Raw genomic sequence first — 16,742 nt, 5'->3', positions numbered from 1 at the left:
ATACCAATCATTATCCAATACCCACACACAGCACGCTTGCCACAGATCTACCTGCCCTACCGATTTAACTTGGGCCTATTAGTTACCTGTCCGCTCCTGCTTGTACCCGCAACCTCTACGAAGCACAAGTAAAAAGTGGAAACTTTGCCAGTCATCGTGTGTTTTTCTTGTCCCATTCGACGACTGCAGGTGTGTGAAGGCGTACTTGCACAATGCATAACTATAACTGTACATGGCTCTATTAGTGTCATCCAATGCGAGAATCTTGTTCCATGAAGTGTCGTTGGTCAATGTAAACATCCTTTTATCGGTCTGAATCCATCTTTTGATCTATTCTTTGGAAACTCCTGAACCTCGAGAGTGATTTACTTTTTCAGATGAACATATATAAACGTCGAATGTTTTACATCTAGGCACATTGAAGTGGCACGGATAGGGGTCTTGATAAGGGTTTCTTTGGGGGGGGATCATCACTCTCAGCGCAGATACCTGATTGAATGTCTCAGAATTAACGCAGGATACAAACGACCAGGGCAATATTCAACGTGTGACCACGTCCGAAGTTCTCATACCCTACATACCCTACATACCATACCATATCATACCCTCTTTGACCTGATCTACTAACTACACATTAACTCTCACCTCACAATACTGTTGAATTGTGCTTATACCCTCTCAGCCTTATTCAATTTGCTTTTCTTCCTTTTCCGAGATCTCTCTTGCCCTTCTGCCACGCATTCGAAGCGGATCCCACTTTGCCAGCCCCCCTTCAGATTGCGCTCATGCCGAGAACCACCCAGTTTCGATGAATTTGACATCTTCCTGCCATAACCAAAGTTTGAATATCCACAATGGCAGCGGTTGAGGTTTTGTCGTACGGAAGCGATTGTGGATTGAATACGACCTTTCCTTGGACGATTGGATGGGATGAGGGGGATATTCGCATAAGGCTGAGATTCATTGCAAAGGCTTGGGAGGCGTCGCAAACACAGAAAGATATATGGCATTCGGGATTGGTATGCATTCAACAATTTCTATATGGTTTCAATCCTACGTCTGCGACTAGACCAGGCTGGCGCAGTGCAACTGGTGAATTTATACAATGGTTGCGAGCACCATGGACGGGATTGGAAATAGCCCAAGCCCACTGCATATATTGAAGTCCAAGCAGCCCACGTGGGAACTATTCGATTTCCGTTTATTTGCAAGACATCAAATTACAAAGTAGCGACTTTTGTGCTTGGGTTATTTTGGTATTTTCGACATAGATTTCTAACATCGTTTACAGGACGAGAACCTCCATCCGACACAAGCCAGTTCTCGCAGGGGAATAAACGAAAGATTGAGAACCGCAAGCTTACTACCAAGGTGGCAATGTTGTAGGTCTGCACAGGGCGACAAAGAGAATATAGTAGACCTACACGACACTACTTCACTCGCCAAATCGCAGTTGCAATACTATATCACACATCCCGCTACCCCTATAACCTCGCGAGAAAAAATACGTGAACCATTACCATTTGAGGATCCTAGATTAAACCCCTCTGTCGATTTCAACTTCCAAGATGGATTTAAGGTGGCTGGGAAGAAGGGTAAGAAGGCAAATGCTAAGAATAATGCGCCAGTATACAAACCCAAGGATGACGATGGAGATGATGGCATGAAGAAAAATGATGATGATGGTAATAATGGCGATGCTGGAGCTAATGGGAGTGGTTCTGGCAATGGGGGGCATGACAAAAAGGAGGAAGAGAGAAGAGAAGAGGAAAGGAGAGAGGAGGAGAGGAGAGAGGAGGAAAGGAAAGAGGAGGAAAGGAAAGAGGAAGAGAGAAAAGAAGAGGAGAGGTTAGAGGCGGAGAGGATGGAAGAGGAGAAAAAAGAAGAAGAGAGGAGAGAGCAGGAGAGAGAGGAAACGAAAAAGGTTGCTGAGCGGGCCACTGAAAACATACCGGACAGCTACACTATAACGGCTAAGAAGGAGAAGAAGAAGAAAAGGGGAAAAAATGCCGAGCCGGAACCAGAGCCTCTTCCACCTCCGCCCCCTCCCGCTCCCGAGATAAAGATTGCCGAAACTTTTGACGACATTAAATTGGATGATAAGCCAAAGCCCGACCTAAATCTAGACTCTGGTGGAAGTACTGCAAGCCCAAAATTACCTGGTGTTCTAGGTGGTTGGGGTAGTAGTTGGATTACTGGAGTGTCTAAATGGGGCATTGGAAGCGCAACCAGCGCAAGGACACCATCTCCAGTGAACAAGGCCACCGAGGATGCCAACAATCCTTGGAGTAATGAACGCGGTAAGCCCGAAAATCAAGGCCTGGGATTTACATTCGGTGCCCTTGACCAGGAGGAAACTAAACGCAGCTTAACAGATTCCCGGAAAATCGAAAAAAAGCCCGAGCCAAAGCCTGAACAGAAACCCGAACCTATACCAGAAGAAGACCTTGGGTTTAATATTGGCGTTTCTAAGAGAGAAGAGAGGAAGAAGAAAAGTAGAGGCACCGTAGCTTCAGCGATAGATAAGTTTGAAGTGGCCCCAAAAGAAGAACCCAAAGTGGAACCTCCGAAACCCATCAATATTCCTGCTTCGGACGATGCTGCTTGGGGTGCTTGGGGTGCTACAAGCAAAAAGATGAAAGGTAAATCAGCCAATGAAACCCCTAAAATCAACGAACCCCCCAAAATGGAAGCCGTAGTCGAGCCTGTTGTGGAGCCTCTCGTAGGACCTCCTGTAGAAGAGAAATCAGCTACTCCTCCTCCTGAGCCTGCCCTTGTGGAAGAAGCCTCGAAATTTGGAACAACATCCAAGAAGATCAAAAAAAAAAAGGGAATACTTGCTGAAACATCAAAACCAGAAGAGTCACCTCCACCGGATCCTATACCCGAGCCCGAAAAAGACCTAGAGCCCGATCCTGTTCGCGAATGGGCGAAAGAGGAAGAGTCAATTTCTGCTTGGGGCAATACTAAATCGGGTAAGAAAAAAAAGGGGAAGAATGCAATTATTGACGAACTGCCAAGAGTAGAAAAATCACCGCCAGTCATTGAACCACCGGAGCCCGAACCTGTAATTGAGGACAACAAAGAAGAAGAAAAAGAAGAAGAGGGTGGCTGGGGAGGATGGGGACTTAGTAAAAAGGAACAGAAAAAGAAGAAGAGAATTGCAGAAGAGCCGCTTCCTCCCCCAGAGCCCGAAAGAGAACCTACACCAGAGCCCGAACCCGAACCCGAACCCGTACCGGAACCGGAACCGGCAATCGAACCACCGCAACCCGAATCAGGCAGGGGAGCCAAGTCAACCAAGAAAGAAAAGAAGAGGAAAGGTAAGCACGCTGTTATGGAATCGGAAGTTGTGAAGGCACCAACACCGCCGCCGCCTGAACCCGAACCAGAATCAGAACAAGATGAACCTGCAGAAGAAACTCAAGCATGGGACTCGTGGGGACTTAGCAGTTCTACAAAGGACAAGAAAATGAAATCCAAGGAGGAAAATTTGCCAACAGCTCCAGCGATTGGTGGCTTTGATTGGGGATTTGATAACAAAGAGAAAGATGAGGAGCCACTGGAAGAAGAATTCCAAGATCCAGAACCCGAACCGGCCCCGAAATCTGTTGAATCTGTAGGTATTTGGAGTGCTCTTACCTCGAGCAAAAAGAAAGATAAAACCTCGAGCAAAGAGAAGGACAGGATCTCTAGCAAGGACAAAGATAAGAAGAAGATCAAGAAGGGCACTGAGGAACCCAGAACCATTAATGACTATGAGGAACCTATACCTGCACCGGCTCCTGACCCACCTCCAGCTGTTACGGACAATTTTAGCTGGGGGTATAATTCTACTTCCAAGAGGGACAAAAAGAAGGGGAGTAGAAACAAGGAACCTTCGCCCGAGCTTGAGAGTAAGCCGATTTATGAAGCCATAGAACCTGCAAATAATGATGACGACTGGATGAATTGGGGGCAAAACACCAAGAGCAAAGAAGAATCTCTACTCCCTGTTGATGAGTTTGAAGAGCCCATGTCGCCTCCACCGGTACCAGACGCCCCACCAGCTGTTGATGATTTCATGGGATGGGGCTCTTCTTCGAAGGACAAGAGGAAGAAAAATAACCTTATTGAAGAACCTCCCAAAGCTGAATCATTCAAGGATTCTAAATTCGATGACTTTTTCAGTCCGGTTTCATCTAAACCAGCAGTCAAACTCACCAAAAAAGAACAGAGGGATGCGGATAAAGCTAGAAGGAAAGCTGAAAAAGAAGAAGCTGAACGGAAATTAATAGAAGAGGAAGAGGAGGCAGCTAGATTGGAAGCTGAGGAGAAAGAAAGACTTGAGCAAGAGAGACTTGAGCAAGAGAGACTTGAGCAAGAAAGACTCGAAGCGGAAGAGCGAGAAAGGGTTGAAGCAGAAGAGAAAGCGAAGGCCGAAGAATCCGAATCCGAATCCGAACCAGAGCCTCCCAAAAACGATTGGAGTTCAATCTGGGGTCTTGCCTCAGGTAGTAAACCAGATAAAAAGAGTGAGAAAAAGAGCAAGAAAAAGAGTGCCCTTGAGATTGAAGCTCCACCTCCAGCCCCAACACCCCCAGCAGAACCTGAAACAGATAACTTGTGGGGCTTTGGATCTTCATCAAAGAAATCAAAATCCAAGGAGAAAGAATCCCCGCCTGTCAAACTCAACAAGAAGGAACAAAAAGAAGCTGACAAGGCGACAGAGAAAGCTAGAAGGAAGGCTGAAAAGGAGGAGGCTGAAAGGAAATTGAAAGAAGAGCAAGAAGAGGCAGATAGATTGAAAGCTGAAGAGCAAGAAAGACTCGAAGCCGAGGAGCAAGAACGAATCGAAGCTGAAGAGCAAGAACGAGTCGAAGCTGAAGAGCAAGCGAGAGTCGAGGCCGAGGCTTTGGAAGCCGAAGAGCAAGCTAGGATTGAAGCCATAAGATTAGCAGAAGAGGCTGAAGCAGCCAAACCGAAAGTCAAATTGACAAAGAGACAACAGAGAGAAGCCGATCGATTAGCAAAGCTGGAAGCTGAAAAAGAACAAGCCGCAAAAGAGGCCGAAGAAGAAGCTGCTCAGGAAGCCGAGGAGAAAAGAGCAAGAGAGGAGGAAGAAAGAGCAAGAGAGGAGGAAGAACGAATTATCAGACAGGAAGAAGAAGCCGCTAGAGAAGAAATGGAGCGTGTCAATCAAGAAGCGGAGAGGAAAGCTCTCAGAGAGGAGGCCGAAGCTTCTAGGCGGCTTAGAAAAGAATCAAAATCAGGTAAGGGTAAGAAGTCTAAACACAGCAAAGAGCCGGAACCTCTCCCTCCAACACCACCACCGCCGCCATCGCCGCCCATACCAACCAAAGCTCCGACACCAGAGCCAGATGAAGACCTAGAACCAACTCAAGAAGAAATAGATGAAATTCTAGCTTTAGGTAATCGCACAACAACCACAAAGCCAGCATCTCAAGCTTTTAGCTTTTGGGGAGCTCCTAAAAAATCACCAGTGATAGAGAAGCCGTCACCAAAAAAGGATAGTAGTGAATTTGGTAAGACTAATCTTGCCGAGGCATCCACCAAGGATCTTATGGCTTGGGGCACGGGATCAGACGAGATTGCGATTGCTGACAAAGCGACGTGCCCAGAAACCTCATCCAAGAACAAGGACACGACAACCAAATGGCCACCACCATCAATAAAATCAAGCTTATTAAAGAAACCAGTTGGAGGTACTATCGCTGATAGGTTAAGAGCATTTGAAGCGAACAAACCCCCTGAAGAGCTTCATGAATCTGAAGAAGAAATAGATGAATATTTCCCAGCACCTTCTCCACCCCCACCTGCTGCGCCGCCCGCGCCGACCAAGGAAGAAAAGAGAAAATCAAGATCTTCGAGAAGGGACAAGGAAAGGTTAGAAGATCCGGAAATTCTTCCTGGTGCATTCCCGGATTTTGCAAACGGTGACGAAATTATTGATATTGTCGAGATGCCAATCCAAAAGAAAAATAGGAACAAATCTAGTAAGAGCAAGGAATCTTCTAGAGCACCTCCTGTACCCATTGAACCACCGACACCACCTCCTGAAGTAGAACTGGAACCGGAACAAGACTCGGATCATAAATCTAAGAAAGAACGACCTCGAGTTGTTCGCGATGGATCTTCTTGGGGAGCGTGGGGAGCAGAGCCTCGCAAGGAAGAAAGGGAGAAAAAGTCATCCAGAGACCGTGAACGTAGATCCGATGAGCCTCAAATCGCTAGAGAGGAAAGAAGATCTACCAGGGAATCTGACCCTCGGCACTCTAAATCTAGAAGATCATCTACTAGAGAAGACAAGACTTCTTCACCAAAAGACTCATCTTCGGACAAAGCAGATAAATCCTCCAAGGGAGATAACAGACCACCAGTTTCTAGGGGAATTTCAAATATGTTTGGACCTGCTACTCCACTATCGAGGTCTAATTCAAAGCCTGAAAGGCGGCCAAGTGTGAGTAGGACAAGCTCACGCCGACAATCTGTCAACATGGATAGCTCCAGCTATGCAACTCCAATTCCCGATGATTCTCGTGAGCCTCCTCCGATGTCCGCAAAGGCTGCAAAAATGTTTGGTATCGGTGTCCCTGGCAAGCTTTCAAGAAGCAAGTCGGAAAAGACCAGGCCATCACGTGGTACGTAAACCCATTAGGGTATCATAATTATTACTTATGCTAACTTCAATTATGAAGATGATGACGTGGTAGATGATGACGTGGCAGATCCTATTCGTCACAGGTCTAGTCGCGATAGAAAAGGGAAATCAAAGGTGACTGATGACTCAATGTTTGATGGGCAAGCGCTTCCACCTGTGCCTATGCCTCCGCCACCCACGGATATACCAATTCGAAGGAAGACCATGCCTACCACAGACTGGAGTGCCAGTGCTAGAGCATATCAACAAAGAAGACAACTAAACGATCTTGATATGGAAGAACAAGGAGGTCCTTCTGAAATCCCAGGTACACCTGGACTCAAACGAACTGATTCGAGTGCTCGCAAATCTGGACTGGGTGGTATGTTTGGTGGCGTTTTTGGGAAAAAAGATAAAGAAAAGGATCGTCCAGACCTTAAACGTCGTAGTACGGCCCAAGCTGAAGATGAGAACCGTGCATACAGACGGGACGAACGAAAGAATAGACGATCTTCAAGAGATGTAGGTCCCGAGATTGATGTCACTATGACAGGTGCCATTTCCGAGGAAGACCAGGAGGCAAAAATAGCAGCTCGCCTCGCGAGGAAAGCTGAACGCGCTGAACGCGATGCACGAGCAGCAAAGGGGGAGTCAAGAAGAGAGCGCCAAAGAAGGGAGGAGGAAGACGAAAGACAGGCTGCTAAACGAGAAAAACGACGTGCTCTTGAAGCTGCTGAAGCTGCTGAACGTCGGGTCGAAGAGGAGCGAGAGGCAAAAGAGGCAAAAGAGGCCGAACGTGCTGAACGCCGAAGAGCCAGAAAAGAAGAGAAAGAGGCTTTCCAAGCAGATGGTGAGCCACGAGGTGAAGATCCATTGCGCTCCACACGTCGACGCAGTCACAAGGATCCCGACGATAATGAGGCACGTCGAAGAAGACATAGAGAACGGGTAAAATCATCAGATCCTCGAAAATCGAGTCGCAAGTCTGCACCTGCTCCAGAGCCGGAATTTCTTCCTGCAGATGGCCCAGTCTACAGTCGTTCGAAGCCCAAGACTCCAGCTTGGCCTCATAGTGGTACAGATTCTTGGGTGAGAGAGAATGCAGATGCACCCCCTCCACCCAACTTCCCCACCGGTGAAGCATCCCCTGTTGATGATACAGTTGGTGGAGAGGCTGAGAGAAAACGAATGAGAAAGACAAGGCCAATGGGAAATGATGATGATAGACGACGAAGAAAAGATGAGAAAAGACGCGAAAAGGAGAAGGAGACAGAGAAGCCTACAAGAAGCTCAGAAGGCAGTCAAGAAGATCCTTTACGAGAAAGTCAGAGAGACTCCGGTTTCGAGACGTCCCGCGCGCCGAGTGCTTCTGGCGGCCTCTTCGGTCGTTGGAAGAAATTTGGTGGGTTTTAATGAAATGGAATGGAATGATTTTATTACGGAATGAGATACGAATATACGACCTACTGTGTTATTCTGATTATGGGAACTGGGTAGTATGAGCGTATGTATTTTAATGTTATTCTCATGTTTTGTTTTCTTGTTATTATAGCGAGCGAGCGAAGAGGTTTTGGAAAGATTTGAATATCAGGGGATTCATCAGGTGTTGGACTACAAAACACTGATGGTGGCAGAGACGGTCTCGTCGTTCTCTTATATTGTATACCCTTACTATGTTTTTTTAATATGTTATACTGTACGCAGCAAAGTATTGTACACGTCAAGTTCAACAAATCACCACCAATAAGATATCTTTAAATGCTCTACCAATCCGAGGCATCACACCTTTCAAAGTTTTCTATCCAATACTCACAGAACAATAGCAAATAGCCAACCTCCAAATTACGACCCTCCAACTCCGATGTATACTAGTTCGAGCATCATGATTTTGATTGAAGAGTAGAAATCATGTTTCATTCTCATACTCATTGTATCTGAAGTCTATGCTGTCATGTCAATACATCACCTGATGTGATACGATAGATAGGTACGATTGATACGATACGAGACTTCTTTCTTTTGTATCCCGAGTACTGTACAAGCAAAGCACCTGCCAAAATCAAGTCAAAGGGAACAATTCGCTGAATATAGTAATCGGGAGTCTATGGTGGGGCCAAGTTGCACGGCATGTCGGAGTTGCCAATGTACGCTTAACCAAGCTAGGCTATTTTATCCTGCTAAAATGCTGGAACACAGAGTTTATGAGTGGTTATGAACGACTAATGTCGGTTACTCGTGGCTGTTGTATGGCTAAATGTAGAGCCAGTAGATAAGGAGTCTTATCGTTTGAGAGGGTCACTAGGACATTTCCTTGAGCCATATCAGAGTTGGGTGCTTGGGTATCAGATACCACGATATGACGTTTCCCTGTATAGTACGTCTGTACGTAGTTCGTGTATAGTATTGAGGGGAACAGAAGTGAGTGGAGAAGGCTGCACACCACTTCTTTTTATCTCGTCCACTTGGATCGAGGATTACAATCTGATCTTGATGCTTCCTTCATCTATCACGATTTCCTTTCCCTAATCGAGATGGCTTTGTCCATGGTCGAAGCTTATATGTTTTGGGGGTATCAAAGGTATTTCAAGAAAATGCTTGTGTTTATATTTGACGCAGATTCTCATCTTCGGCGCTCGGTGTAATTTTTGATATTAGATTTCAAAGTATACTTCTTTCCAGAGTCGCTATCTCGTTTTCTATTCATCGAGAGCTTTCTTGCGAGATGATATAGCCTGATTTTATCGCATTTATTATCCGTTTACAGCTGCATACCTGATGTGTTGACAACCTATCTATCAAGTATCCTCTTATACCATCTCCATCTCACTCAAACACTATTGTCTACACTTGTATCTATCACACATTCCAAACACACAACGAGATTCATCAACGTTGTTCCCCTCACAGAACATCACACAAAAGTACGGAAAGCTTAGCACTCATTGATGGTGCGCAAGTGACACGATGATCGCGATCGATACCACTTTGATATACAACCAATGGCCTCTTGGCCTTGGTGTAATAGGTTTGTTACTCACAGTGATTACACTTATGTATACCCAAAATTGGCACAAGTCCCTATTCAACAAACTTCATATTAAACATCGACGTGCATCTACGTCGGCAACACCACCTCGTTCGTTGTCTCCAAGCAAAAAAGTTACCGACAGATCGTTGAACTCCATCAGCAAAGCTCCAAATTATTACGATGTATTGCCCCCCTCCAGACGTTCCACGCTCCCAGATGTTGCAAATTACATTCCTCCACGATTCGGCACCATCTTGACCTCGAATAATCCATCAATTGAACACATGGCAGAGAACAAACTACCTATGACTCAATCTTATACGCTCGGCTTTGAAACTCCAAAATATACACCTATGGGATTTTCTACCCAAGAGGTTAATGCTATGGGCGATTTCCCACCTTACGATATCTTAGCCGGAGTCCCGTTGCCGCAACCCTACGAAGGATTCAACCCTGAAAAAGCGCTTCCAAGACCATACAGACCTATGCGATGGCAATACCATCAGACCATGTGTAATTATAACCCCAGATTTAACTCAAAATATACTAATCATGATTTAGCTTTTCAAAAAATGGAACCTGACTGGTGGCTCGAGATCGAAAATACATATTGTTCCCGCATCGCCGAACGTCAAGGGCTATTCAAACAATACGGCAAAATGGTTCTTGATTACCTCCCAGGAAGCGAACTTGTCACTAAAGAACTTATGGAAATGTGTCTGCAATTCTATTGCGCACGCTACCCGGCATACTTCTCCCTTTCGGACGATAAAAGAACATTTCACAATGCGCTCCTCAAAACTACAACTGAAATTAAATCCATGCATCCTCTTCATGTCCTGCTCAACAATGTCCCCGAAGATTTCGCAATTGTCATGAGAAATGATGAAGACGGAATGTACTATTTCCGCGCCGGCGTCATCTGCAGCTCGCTGGGCTGGAACGTTTCCACTAAAATTGGATTGAAGCTCGATGCCATTCATAAACCCATCCCAGATTACAAAGAGAAAATGTCGTTTAGTATGGATCGCTTCTTTACCAAAATGTCCGCCGATGCTCCGATTCAACGTGGTAGCTGGGGTCTTGAAATTGACTCACCTTTGTTTATGCCAGCCGGTCACCCGCATGAGAAGTTGAGAGAAATCCAGAAGGAAGATTTGACCATCGAAGAATGCCATTTGAGAGTGGATTGGCAGACTTTAAGACGACTGCCATTGAGTGGAGGCGTAGTGTTTAATTTCAAGGCGCTCTTCACGCCAGTGACGGAATTCAGGAATGAACCATATGTTCCAGCATTGCTGTGCAAGATTCTGAAAGAGGGAAAGAAGAGTTTGATGGAGTATAAGGGGACTTGGCATGTAGAGCATGTGGTCATACCGGCGATGGAGATGTGGGCAAAGGAACAGGTGGAAAAGGGATTGGTGGTGCCGCAGGAGGGAGAGGAAGTCTGGAAAGAGGAGACGTTGGCTGAGAGTCCGTATTTTCCGGGATGGGAAGAAAAGTGGCATAGGCAGCAAGGGTTTTAGTTGGGGCGTGTGTGCGGGTCTGGAGCTAGCTTTGATAAAGAGGGTGTGCGAGCTTTCGAGAGACCAAGAACTGGAAGTTCTTTGTGGACTGCAATTATTAGTTATGCATTGAAGTCTTGCTATCTACTCTACTGTCAGTTCTTTTTCAAAATCGTCTTTTGGGCGTTAGTTTATGACTATCACAATGAATGAGAGAGGTTCTACACCTCCGCACGAGAGAAATTCACACAGACGAATACTTTCACCACAAAAGTCTCCATGAGTCCCTGTTTGTAGGTTGCGCGACATGTAGCTAGAACACCTCTGTGATTGGCGTGAGAATTGTCCCAATATCAAGTATATGACATAGAATCCACAATTACAAGCGCAGCCAGTGGTGAAGGACATCGATGCCGTCATCGTATTAAGAATCTATCCGCCCCCCAATCTGAGTCCAACTATCAGAGTGAGAATTCAATCCAAAGGTCAATCTTGGTCTGTCAATCTTGGTCTGTCAATCTTGGTCTGTGGAATAAATGACTAACATTCAAAAGTACGTGAGTGTTCTCGTTCTGTGAGAATCAGTAGTGTTGGTTCATCTTGAATAGTTCCGACGGGAAAAAGATATTCATCTCCTTTTAAAATATCGCTAGATTTATCATTCGCCTGCATCGAGTAATGAATGGCTACGCGTAAAATCATTGGGCTTTGGTAAGAATCGAATCTTGCTGGAATGTAATGTGATAGAGATAGATATCTTGGAGATTAGTACAAATATAATATGTGGGTTGAGAAGGCGTTTGTGGATTGCGCATTTTGCGAGGGATGAATCGCTAAGAAAGGGGTTGTAAGGATGGATACGTCTAGGTGTTGTGTAGTCGAAGATGAAGTATTGATGTTTTTGGATCTTTCTAGGGTAGTAAGAGATTGGTAAATTTTATAGCTTTGAGATTTGGAAATCTGTGGTGTCTAAATATTTCCTAGCGCTGTGGGGCAGAGTATTCAAACTTGTACTTGCTTGCTCCTGGCAGTATAACAATTCCGTCATGTATAATATGAAAGACTTGTGATTAACACCGTCATGTGCGAAAAACTCTATTGTTTCCCGCGCATCTTCATGTACCTAGGAATTCCCCAATCAAGCTTGCGACCTCCTCTCCCCTCGTGATTGGGAATTCATGACCCGCGCTCTCGATAACTTTCCAGGCAATTTTCTCATCAAAGATATCACCCCCATCGTCTCTCGTTCCGAACCTTTCTCCCACCACCACCTTTAAGTCTTCTTCTAACTCTTCTGCCACAATAACATCATCATGTTCTCCTACTATGACCAGAATTTTATCTCTCTCGTTGCGTTCACTCTTCTCCTGGCCTTCGATTCTGTTCCTTGAGCCCCACAGTTTCTTGTAAGTTTCCTTGCGTCCGGATATCGAAGCATGCATGATTGAACTCGCAAATGCATTTGCATATCCCTGATGCTGCTGTGTTTGCCATCGCATCACTTGTCCTACGGTTATATGCGGTAGCAGAGATGATATAGGTGTATCATCAAATGGTAATCTAGTATCTGAGTTCGTTGCAGCAGAAGAAGCGGGAACCGCGGCTGTGAGTTCCGAGTCTACTTGTCCTTGGCTCTCATATTGTTCATTATCAAATTGCGGATCAGAGATTTGGAGAGAAGTAGGAGGAGAAGATGAAGAATTTGGCACGGTATCATATGCCCCTCTCACTCTTCTCCTAAGAATCCACCCCCATAGTCCATCAGGAAACCACCACTTCCTCATCGTCTTTCCTTTCCAACCAAAATGTTCCTCTCTGATCAGACCCGCTGGCGCCAACAAAATTACATCCTTCACCATCTTTGGAAATGCTACTGCGAAATCCACCACAATGCCGCCACCCAGGGAGAAGCCAAGAATGTGAAACCCATCCCCAACCCAAGATAGCGAAGAAGAAGTGAGCACAAGCAAAATCTGCGTCGTGTGAAGTCTCTCATCATGCGGCAAATCACTTACACCATCCGAATATCCTCTTCCAAAAAGATCGAAAAGGAGAACTCTGCATCCGTGCGTGGTAGCGAGAGTAGTAGCGAGGGAGTGGAGAGCAATACACGGAGTGGATATCCCATGGATGAGGAGAACTTTGGGGCCGGTCACCGGACCAAATTCATACGCTCGTGTGCTGCCATACTGTACTATTCGTTAGACTGTGTGATGCCATGGAAGAGGGAGAATTTTCGGATTGGGAGTTAACGAACGGGACTGGGTACGTCACGGGCGCCGGGAAATATGTCCGGCGGGTAAGGTAATGTGGATATTTCTTCGTGGGACAACGTAGGAATTTGGGTCTTTAAAGGACTGGGAATTATATGAGAATTCGTCTTTGCGTCAGATTTTGATTCTGACGGAGCAATTCTGGTGACATGTGCAGGTGCACAAGTATCGCGAAGTGTCAAGAAAATCAATGAAGTAGTTGCCAAGCCGGCAAAGAGAGATATGGGAATGCCGAGGGAGCGGTCTGGTACTATGTTTGCGAAGGTGTTGTGTATGGAGCTGAGACTTTGGGGAATGGTACCCGTGGAAAGCATCTTTTTATAGACAGACACAAGAATGGATGATTTTGGGAATTGGTGTCAATATCGATTTTCGTACTTGGGCGCTCGCTGTGTTATCGGGGGTATGGGTCGGACGGCTGGATTGCCGAAGCACTTCCGAGCGGTGGACATATCACGTGTAGCTATGGGGGATTCTGTTGAAATTTGGTCGTCTCTTGGTATGTTCAATGGTAGAGAAAGAGAGAATAAGGGCAATTTCAACTTTGACACAAGGGGTTGACGTTTGGGGAAGTTGGTGGTCAAAATGCGTAGTAATGGCTGCAAGGAAACAGAAAAAATGGCTCGGAATACTTCATCCTACTAGTTCTCGGAGAGTATCCATCTACTTCAAGGAACATAACTAGATGCATCTTTGAAATTAGAACGTCGACTAGGACAGCGAGGAGTTGCTCATACTTAGGTAACACAGGACTCCCAATTTCATCCAGCAGCTGAGATACCTTTGTATTCAAATCTTAGGTAGGTGTGCTTATACTATTATTAGTTTCCCATTATCTGACGTTTTCCCCATTTGTAGGGTGTGTTATTATCTCATGCCGAATGTGATTTTAGTGATATATGACAGAAATGGCTAGCCGAATCATGTGATCATGTTCGAGCCGTTCTAAACACGCCCCTTGGTGATTGCTAGGTGACTCCAATGTCATACATCGTACTTTCCAATCGTAATAAAATAAGCACAGCAAATCGGATTCTAAACAAAAACAAGGGAATCCGTTCAAGATATCGTTCTCAAATACCGTGCGAGATTTGCAATATGCCGGTACTTCTATTAAACTTCTTGTCTAACCAATGGAAATACATGATTAAACAACTGATCTTCATGGTATGCATACATATTTCTATACCCGTCCCATGATCTGATTCCCTGGAGCATAGGTATAAATTATTGTGCCTAGGTTCTCATTTCTTGCGGCAACGGACCGCAAATGCAACATGTACGTGATGCTAGACATTGTCTCTTTCAGCTATCTGATTCGATGAAAAGGAAATCATTCATGAGAAGGATGGAGGCTAAGAATGGGGTCACGCAGGCTGCGGCAGGATGGGTGGATATGCAGAGCGAGACGCTACTGCGAAATTGATAGCGGGCGGCAGGATCTGGAAATGGAGAGAAGGATGGATACATGTGACAAGGGATGATGATGTTTCTAAGATGGATTAGAAATGGTATCGGATAGGATGGGATAGGCGTGATAATTTGATGATTGGATTCTCGTGAAATCATGGGGATGTGAGGAAGAAGTCAGTCAGATTCAATTCGAGTGTGAGGTGAGGAATAAAGTACAAGACATTTGATTGTATCGTTGAATGGATAAGACATCAAGACTTGTGTCGGAGAGATCGGACTAAGCTGACTCATACGCGTAAAATGTAACGCGAAATCGCGTCTACACGCGTCTTATCTTCCTTGTGTGCCCCTCTATTTGGGAAATTATAAGACTTTAGGATGACAGGGGATGGGAAAATGATACTTCAGATTCACGACTTTTTCAGGGATTCCAGAAAGTCGGTGGCATTGATTATGTTGAAAACCGTTTTACATGCGAGGATGCTTGAGGTTGTGTGCAGGAGCTACATCGATAATAGATAGATAAGAAGGAACTTTGTAAGGAGGGTTTTTACTTCAATTAACCTCACAACGGTAATGATATCTGATAAATGTTCTCATCCAAAGAGAAATCATTTAAGAATGATGAGCCGTAGCAAGAGAGATTTGATAGGCGTACTGTAGCCACACCCTGAATTGAACGCAGAGGAGAGACTAATGCTGCAGGAAGGGTACAAACTATTTCTCTTAGCACACAACGTGTTCGGACGAAGCCTAAGTTGACTAAAGGGAGACTAGCAAAAGAGGCATTTCAAAAGCCATTTGGATCTCAAATATACAAATTGGGATACGATGGAGTGAATTGTAAAGGGCGAAGGGCGTATCTAGGTAATCATGACCTGACTATCTCACTAACTCATACTTCACTTCTTAGCAAGACACTAGACGTTACCTCAAACGACTCTTGGAGCAAAGGGGGGGGGGGGAAGAGGGGGAGAAGCTTCTTCCCGAAATTTGATAGATGGCTTGATGGAATATAAATTAAATGGAAACTAGAAAGGAGTTGGCCGACTCAATTTCCGTGTTAGCTGAGTTTGTATGAGTGGTAGGAAGTTTGCACTCCAAGCTTTTCAGTTCCATCCAGTAGAAGTAGTAATGAGATATCTGGAAATGTTGTGGAACAGTGTGATGTTTATACGGTACAGTGGTACAGTGGTACAACTTACAAGAGTAGTTGGAGTCTGGAGTCTGGAGTCTTGAGTTGACTCGGGATGAATGGCAAGGGGTGTGGTATAGAGGAAAAGAGGGCAGTATCTTGTTGTAATGGTGACTACTATGAAAGCGAGGAGGAACTGAGAGATTAGTTAACAGAGGGGAAAGATAGGATCTCGTCATCCCTCTTACCGGAAGACTAGATTGAGGGATATTTCGAGATGGGAGAGAAATTGATATCTGTAGAAGTACTAGTAGCAGTAACAGTACTGTTGCTAGTTCTCGTCATGCTCTAGTAGGTAGTCTTCTTTTCTTCCCTTTCTTCTTTTGTTCTTTCACTTCACTTCACTCCACTTGATTTCTGCCTTGATTGTTTCCATGCTTCACTCAATCCAATCTTCGCCAGAGCAGAAAGACAAACTTCCAATTTATTACTATCAAGAACCTGGAAGGGATTGAGTTTCGCCATTTTATTTTGATCCCTGTCTCATTTATTAGTTTATTTAGCGTCTCCATACTCTCCGTAATCCGTAAATGTCTAATGCAGCATCGATCACACGTTCACAAGTTCACAAGTTCACACTTTACACATCCCTGTCGTAATTGTGCAGTTCGCGATCATTATTAACATAACCCAGCTATCCGCCCCGTTTGTTCACTTTGGCCCTCTTGTTCGTCCTTTCTCGTCAAAT

At 45.1% G+C, this 16,742-nt stretch overlaps 3 protein-coding genes across 3 annotated transcripts; 2 read left to right on the top strand and 1 right to left on the bottom strand.

Moving 5' to 3' along the window:
• Positions 1 to 854: 854 nt before the first annotated feature.
• Positions 855 to 8,053, top strand: Bfra_000469 (uncharacterized protein; the record flags this gene model as incomplete). Its single annotated transcript, XM_037330915.1, has 3 exons — positions 855 to 1,019; positions 1,292 to 6,641; positions 6,699 to 8,053. 3 exons carry the CDS (start codon positions 855 to 857, stop codon positions 8,051 to 8,053), a joined length of 6,870 nt encoding a protein of 2,289 aa, XP_037197248.1.
• A 1,551-nt stretch (positions 8,054 to 9,604) lies between these two features.
• Positions 9,605 to 11,194, top strand: Bfra_000468 (putative alpha mannosyltransferase protein; the record flags this gene model as incomplete). Its single annotated transcript, XM_037330914.1, has 2 exons — positions 9,605 to 10,181; positions 10,230 to 11,194. 2 exons carry the CDS (start codon positions 9,605 to 9,607, stop codon positions 11,192 to 11,194), a joined length of 1,542 nt encoding a protein of 513 aa, XP_037197247.1.
• Positions 11,195 to 12,288: 1,094 nt separating this feature from the next.
• On the bottom strand, positions 12,289 to 13,760 carry Bfra_000467 (putative rab proteins geranylgeranyltransferase component a protein; the record flags this gene model as incomplete). Its single annotated transcript, XM_037330913.1, has 2 exons — positions 12,289 to 13,362; positions 13,431 to 13,760. 2 exons carry the CDS (start codon positions 13,758 to 13,760, stop codon positions 12,289 to 12,291), a joined length of 1,404 nt encoding a protein of 467 aa, XP_037197246.1.
• Between the last annotated feature and the right edge of the window lie 2,982 nt (positions 13,761 to 16,742).

Source organism: Botrytis fragariae, assembly GCF_013461495.1.
Source record: "Botrytis fragariae strain BVB16 chromosome Unknown tig00000001, whole genome shotgun sequence".
Taxonomy (NCBI): domain Eukaryota; kingdom Fungi; phylum Ascomycota; class Leotiomycetes; order Helotiales; family Sclerotiniaceae; genus Botrytis; species Botrytis fragariae.
The sequence above is the reverse complement of the archived record's forward strand: the minus strand, read 5'-3'. Positions and strand labels throughout refer to the sequence as shown.